Below are 7,495 nucleotides of genomic sequence, written 5' to 3'. Positions count from 1 at the left end.
TTTGCCGGCATTGTCCTTGTGACCTTTTGGGTTTTCCTTGGATGCCTTTTGGGCATTTAGGGCATCACCAGTGACAGTTGCCATAATTTTGGCTATTTTTCTTTAGTGTATTCCCTTTCCACTTCCTCCAGATCATGATTGTTATATACCATGCAGGTGGTATCAATAAGCTGATTTTGATTAGTTTGTGGTCCCATGTGTAGCTTCTTGATGTTATGCCTAATGTCCAGGGCAGCTTGGCCAATGAAATCCTGTGCCATTAGTACTTTGCCTTCAGGAGAGGGAGGGTCCAGATTGTTGTAGTTTTTAAAAGCCTCTTCCAATCTACTATAAAATATAGCTTTCCCCCTTAACCTGTGTAATTTCCCTTAATTTACTGCCTTAGTCATTTCCTTTCTTATTCCTCCCAGGTGAGCTTCAAGGAATTTGGCTGGGTTGTTCATTCCCATAGGGGTGTTATAGTTCCAATTACAGTCAGTGTGGGGACTGTATCTGGGCCCAAGCAATTGCCCTCGGAGTTTCTGGCAAACAGCTTGTTTGCTTCACGTTGGGCGGCCTCAGAAATATGTTCTTTCTCCAGAGGAGTGCAACAAGTTGCCAGGATACATTGAACATCTTTCTGAGAGATCGAAGGCTAAGGTTAAAGTTTGGAAGCCGTCTGCAAATCTCCTGGGGTTCTCAGAATAAATTCCTAACTTATCCTTTCATTGCTGTATATCAGTTATGGAGAAGGGGGCCTCCACTTAGATTAGCCCCTCAACTCCTGCTACTTCCCTTAGGGGAAATAGAGCTGGACAGGGAATTGAATAAGGTGTTCCCCTGGAAGTGTGTGTTGGAACTTAGTGGAGTTCCTGGCTCCTGTTCCTGGGTTTGATCCTCAGGAGCACTTGGCAAGGGGTTGTATGGAGGTGGTTGCAGTACCCCCTAAGAAACGGTGGCCCTTGCAGAAAGGGGTCATCTATAACATCTGGTTCTACTTTAGGAATTTTTTCTCTTTGAGGGCAAAATTTGGAAGCCTTACAAATTGAAGGGTTTTGGTGCAGGGCCATAAAGGCTTAAACATGGTATTTCTGACCATTTACCCTGCCTTTTGCAAAATAAGTCTAATTGCAGGATAGTGTCATGACTGAGACTCCTATTGACTAGCCATTGCTCCTGGCTATCTAGAGGATACTAGGGCCAAACAGTATTACAGTAAAAAAACAAACGTTTCCTTATTGTATTGTCAGGGTCAAACTGGTTCCAATTATTGAGGATGCAGCTGAGTGGGGAGTCAGGTGGTATGGATGGAGTATTTCCTATTGTTGTTTGTAAGAGAGAAAAAAGTCTGAGGAGGGGTTAATACTAGACCTCAGAACCTCCATCTAGGGGCTTCCCCTTCAGAGAGGTTGTGGCCTAGGATTGGATCTCCCGAGGAGTCCGCCTTTGGGGTCCAATCTTAGAGTGTCAGACATCTCTGACCTTAGGTGGGCACCAGTGCTGCTTTGAATGCTTTCCCTTCATAGACAATGGCCTAGTATGATTCCCTTCATTCTTGGATATGGTTCTTGGCTTTTGGCATCCTTGTAGCTGGCCACAATAGTTTCTTCCCAAATGATTTCCTTAACCATTGTTGTAACTATAGTTTGAAGGGCATGGGATGGCAGACTGCCTAATTTAAACTTGTTGGAGACTGGCCTCTCAATAAGGGAGCATAGTGCTCTCTGACTGTACCAGATAAACCAGGAGCAGAGATTTCCCCATGGATCCACCGTGCAATTTATACAGTGATCCAAGAGTCTCCACCAGGATTCTTCTCTTAGTACCAGATCTACTAAACTCAAATGATCTAGAAGTGGTCCCTTACAAAAGAAGCAGGGCACTTTCCCTATCCAAGTGGTTGGTCCCTAACCTTTAGGCTAATGTTTGCTGTTGGAGCCTCCATAGTCAGTTACCTATTGCCCTGGCCCTTTGGGTTTGGGGTACATCTCTAAGGTCTAAACATGTCATCCCAACATAAGCAGCAAATAAATATAATATTATAGTCGCAAAAACATGCACCTCATGGCGGCAGGGATTTATCTTGTGCCCCTATTTGTTGCATTCCCTGACGGGCTGACTCCATGAGGGAATTTTAGCATAAGAAAAGGAGGCTTAAAGCCACCTGAAATGTGTATGTATTCACCCTGGACAAGCCACCACTGCCAGTTGCATCACATGTAGGGCTCAGGAACTATAACCAGGAAAAAGAGAAAAGAATCCTGCTTCCAGGCCGGGCAGCTATCCCCACTCACTCCTTGGCTTTTGGGCAACACTGGAGAGTGGCCTGGGCCAGTTGCCCTCAATTACCAAGGAGCTACTGGGAAATGGCTGCTGAAGGACTAAAAAGAAAAGGACTCAGGACCCCACCTGAAGCAGGCGATGATGGTTAGGTGCTTACACATGGAAACCTTTCAGTGTCACCAGACAGTGGCCCTAGCAAGAGACCTGCAGTTGTCTCTGTGCTTAGAATGCTGTCTGCCAAGGGTCCCAAGTTGGAAAAGGGAAAGAAAGAGAAGGAGAGAGACAGAGAGAGTCCCATGTGGAGTTTAGTTCCAGCCCATGGCCACAAATGGAATCTCAATAGAATAAAAGAAAATAAATCCCCAAATTTGGGCTTAACCTTCTGACTGGCTCGCCAAAATATGTTACTAGGTTAAGGGTTCTGATAATGAGGTGTGCAGGTTCTTGGTGTGTTGAACAAAGAATTGAGCGACATGCATGAACAGGTGGTGAAGGAGTGGATTTATTGGAGCACAAGGCAGTGAAGGAGCAAAAGTGAAAGTACATTCCGCAGGGTGGGAGTGGGCTAGAGCAAGTGGCTCAAGAGCCCTGGTAGCAAAATCTTCTGGGGCTTAAGTACCCTGTAGAGGTTTCTTGATGGTTACACCCTATGTAAATGAAAGACTGACTCACAGCCAATTAGAGGCTGAGGTGAATTGGCTCACGGCCAATCCAAGACTGGTGTGGTTTGACTCCTTATGCAAATGAATGTCCTGGAATGAACCAATCATTGGCCAGAGTGCAGGTTTGGCCCATGGCCAATCAGAGGCTGATGTGGTTTGATGCCTTATGCAAATGAAGGTCCTGGAATGGACCAATCACAGGCCAGTGTTCAGACTCTTCAGTGCCAGGGAGTGTGTCCAAGTCATCATTAGATCCCTATCTCTGGACCCTATTCTCCTGCCTCAGTCTTGTGTGAGATTTTGTGCCCTTTGACCATCATCATCATCTCCCCATTCCCCCAACCTCTCCCTCAACTACTTCTAACCACTATTCATTAACCTCTTGTATTATTTAAGTGTAAGGAAGAACAGAAGGATCCAAGTGTGAGAAAGCCCACCCTGAGTCTCTCAGAGGTGATTATGACTATCTGAGCATGGGTGAGACAAATCCTCTGTTGTTGTTGATGGCTACTTGAAGTGCTTCCTCCATTCTTTCCATTGTAGAATACTTAGGGAGGTAGAGAATATAATGACAAGTTATTGATGTTAGGTGATCTCTTTCACTGAAAGTTTCAGGACAGCGAAATACTATTTCCATTTTCTGTATGCCTCTTGCATGCAGCCTATCACGTCCTGTAAGAAAAACTAGAAAGGAATAAAATTTGGTTAAGATATTTCATCGAAAGAGTAAAACATAATGAAATGGAAGAAATTAATCACTTCATTCAGTAAGTATTTATGGAATGTCCTTAGGCAGAGAGAACTGTCCTAGGCCATGTTGAGTGTAGAAAAATCATGACATTTGGTCTTTGTCCTCAATGAGTTCATGGTGTAGTTGGGGGAAAATTATATGCATGAAAAGATAGTGGCAAGAAGGAAGTTTGTTTAACTCATCTAGGAAGAATGAGGTTAGGAGCTTAAAGGATTCAGCAGGGAGAGAAACACCAAGCTGGGTGGTCAGAGAGACTTCACAGAGGTCACACCAGGCTATTTCTCAAGACAGGATTTGGCTGAGCTTTCAAGGCAGGGGACAAAGCTCAGGAAAAAGCCACAGGTGGGAAGAAGTGAACTCATGGGGTGTACAGACAGCTGAACCACTGGGCTGAATCAAGTTTCCCATTAAGAGAGAAGATTAGAAAGGCAGCTTGGACTTACAGAGAAATAGGTTGGATCTGTGGACAAGTTGGAATTGTCCTCCAACATCCTTAGTAGCAACAAAAATATCAAGAAGAAAGACGTGTAACTCAGGAAGAGCTGACGAATGGGATGAGATGGTGAGAGAAGTCATTAAGTCTGCCCTAGAGAAACCTTAGGGTTCCCACCAAGAGAAGTTCTTATACCATGAAGCTACAGAGCTTAGTGCTCAAGAGCCTGGGCTTTGGAGTCAGCCTGATGGATTCTATTCTGGTTCCCATACTTACCAGTTGTCTGAACATGGGCAAGCTACTAAATGCTCCAAGCCTCTTTTTCCTCATGTCTGAAATGGGGAAAAAAGAATAGTACCTACCTCGTAGGGTTGCTATTAGGAAAAAGGTAGATAATACAAAGCAGTCAGCATAGTGCATGGCACAGAATAAGCACACAGTAAATGCTGCTGCTGCTGTTATTATCATCAGTTGTTGTTGCCATTATTATTTCTAAATGATACATTACTATAAAACAGATAGTTTGCATCATTCGAACATCATAGGACTTAGATAATTAGATGAAGATAGGAACATGAAATAAAAGGCATAGGAGCCAGCAGAAGTGAGGAAAGAGGGTGCAGAAAAAGTCAGTGTAGAAAAAGTAGTAAAATAGCAAACCTGTACTTAAAAAAAAAAAAAAGAAACAGGCTTGAGTAAGAGAAAGAATGCTGTTCTAGAAGGTAGGGAGCCTGAGTTCTCATCCTTGCTCTGCCACTAACACATGTGACCCACTGGCAAGAATGGTGATACAGAGACAGAAAATTATTTTAGGCAGATAGTGAGGGCAAAAGAGTCCTCAGCAGAACTTCCCTTCTAACAAAAAGCAGTCCAAGAAATCACTTCTTTTCTAACAAAGAGCAGCCTGGAATATCGGGCTGCAAACATAGATAAGAAAACTGGAAGCTAGCACAGGGGAATGCCAGCAGCTCCACCAATAGAAAGGGCAACCTGGGACCAGGCATGTCCATCATGGGGGTTTCACCTCCCCTCTTTTTTAGCACATGCACAGTAAGAAAGCACCATGGAGTAGCTACCCCCACTGTATAATCAAAGATTGGGGTAGGGGCTGCCAGAGATTCGTGCCCTATGTGGATGGTACACCTGGTCCTAACTCGTTTTTCATGCCCTGTGTGGATCAGACACCACCACCTCACCAGCTCATCTATAAAAAACCCTGCATTTCACCACAGATCAGCAACTTATTTTTCTGGGACCCCTCTCTGTAGCAGAGAGCTATTCTCTTTTTTTCACCTATTAAGTTTCTGCTCTATACCTCACCCTTTGTGTGTGTCCATGTCCTTGATCTCCATGGCCGTGAGACAAAGAACCTTGGGTGTCACCCCAGACAATGAGGCCACTTCAATGGCTTCATTCTAAACAAGACTGTACCTTTTAAAAAGATAATAATTATGTGTCCATCTAGTACCACAGTACTTACAGAGGAATTTTTTCTTTTCATCCAAGGTTAGTTTGTGGAAAGCCTTCCAAAACAACTGTATAGTAGGATGTGATTTTTGGTATCCTTGCTCATACTTTGAATTCTTGAGAGAAAGAGGGAGAAAAATGATTTGAGTGGGGTGGAATATGTAGAAGTTGTTTGGAAAAATTGGGGCACTTTAGGTATCACCTACCTGTTCAAAGTGTTTCCAGTCATAATCAGTATTTCCAATGATCGCTGTCATTAGTTCTTTGGGGTAGAAATGTCTAAGTATCTCCTTCTCACAGACTCTATAAAATCCTCTCTGAAATTCCTCATAAACTTCCTTTACAGAGACGTTGAAAATGTAATCAATATACCTAGAAACATAGTCTTTCCTTGAGGGAAGCAAAAAAAAAAAAAAAAAAGAAAGAAAAAGGCCAATGATTAAAAGATTCTATACTTTGTTCTTTTTACTATTTCTATTGAGAAGGAAAAGTAAATTACTTCTATATAGCACAAGAATATTGTATTGTGACCAAAACCTGGTCAGCTAGAAGAAAGAAATTTAGAAAATATAATCAGAAGGTTTAAAACTATTTGGCTCACTTTCCTCACTGCAGTCAGGAGGATTTTTTTAAAACATGAATCTGAATATGTCATTCTCTTGCTTAAAGTCTTTCAAAGGCTTCCATTGCCCTTGGGGTAAATTCCAAGCCTCCTTAGCAGGGATCAACAGGCCTTCCCAACCCTACCTCCTCCCTCAATTATCCGACCTTGCCAGTCTCAGCAAGTGGCCTCTTCCCACTTCCATTTCTTTCTTTCTTTCTTTCTTTCTTTCTTTCTTTCTTTCTTTCTTTCTTTCTTTCTTTCTTTCTTTCTTTCTTTCCTTTCCTTTCTTTCTTTTTCTTTCTTTCTTTCCTCCTTTCTTTCCTTCCTTTCCTTTCCTTTCCCTCCCTCCCTCTCTCTTTCTCTTTCTTTCTTTCTTTTCTTCCTTTCCTTTCCCTCCCTCCCTCCTCTTTCTTTCTTTCTTTCTTTCTTTCTTTCTTTCTTTCTTCCTTCCTTCCTTCCTTCCTTCCTTCCTTTCCTTTCCTTTCCCTCCCTCCCTCTCTTTCTCTTTCTTTCTTTCTTTCTTTCTTTCTTTCTTTCTTTCTTTCTTTCTTTCTTTCTCTTTCCTTTCTTTTCCTTTTTTTTAAGAGATGGGGTCTCCCTATGTTGCCCAGGCTGGACTTGGACTCCTGGCCTCAAGCAGTCCTCCTGCCACAGCCTCCTAAGTAGGTGAGACTACAAGTATGCACCATGGTGCCCAGCTCCCACTTCCATTTTCACTTCTGGCCATACTGACCTTTAGTTCATAGGTCTTGTCTCTCTTTTGTAGTTAGGCCACAGAATGCAGCATTTCTTCTTTACCTGATAACTTCTACCATCCATTAGATTTCAATATAAGTAAGACTTTCTCAGGGTTGATCCTTCTGTTCCTTTGCTTGTCCCCTCTCACAACACGTGTCATTTTGTGAAAATTATTCCTGCAAGGTCTGTCTTACACTACAGGATGTCATTTCTACTAAATGATTAATTTCCTGATGGCAGGGTTGCCACTGGAAGCATTTCCATCAGAGACATGATTGTCTCCCACACTTTGGGCAGCCTTTATGGACTAGCCTATCTAAATCAACTCTTGTCTGCCTTCCCCTGTAACCAGTGGTGTGCTGGTAAATATCTAACAACCAGCTCTCTGAAAAGGAGTGGGAAGGGAGGGGACACACATTTGCAGCACTGGCGAATTTCTGTGGTGTTAATATTCCCACCATGGCTGATTTTCAGCTACTAATACTTTGATAATAAACTCTTTAACATTTTTGAAAATCTAACAATCAGCTCTCACAAGCTGGTACTAGTGAGCCCCAGCATACCACCACCTGGAACTC

The 7,495-nt window shown here is 42.9% G+C and overlaps 1 protein-coding gene across 1 annotated transcript in view; it reads right to left on the bottom strand.

Moving 5' to 3' along the window:
* Positions 1 to 2,746: 2,746 nt before the first annotated feature.
* HERC6 (HECT and RLD domain containing E3 ubiquitin protein ligase family member 6) overlaps positions 2,747 to 7,495 on the bottom strand; it is a 66,551-nt gene continuing 61,802 nt past the window's right edge. The window contains exons 21-23 of the mRNA XM_003265890.4: positions 5,782 to 5,965; positions 5,589 to 5,691; positions 2,747 to 3,608 (exon numbers count right to left, since the gene is read on the bottom strand). Coding sequence (XP_003265938.1) covers positions 3,388 to 3,608; positions 5,589 to 5,691; positions 5,782 to 5,965 — 508 coding nt within the window. The 3' untranslated portion in view covers positions 2,747 to 3,387. The remainder of the gene's footprint in view (positions 3,609 to 5,588; positions 5,692 to 5,781; positions 5,966 to 7,495) is intronic.

Source organism: Nomascus leucogenys, chromosome 9 (genome assembly GCF_006542625.1).
Source record: "Nomascus leucogenys isolate Asia chromosome 9, Asia_NLE_v1, whole genome shotgun sequence".
Taxonomy (NCBI): domain Eukaryota; kingdom Metazoa; phylum Chordata; class Mammalia; order Primates; family Hylobatidae; genus Nomascus; species Nomascus leucogenys.
The sequence above is the reverse complement of the archived record's forward strand: the minus strand, read 5'-3'. Positions and strand labels throughout refer to the sequence as shown.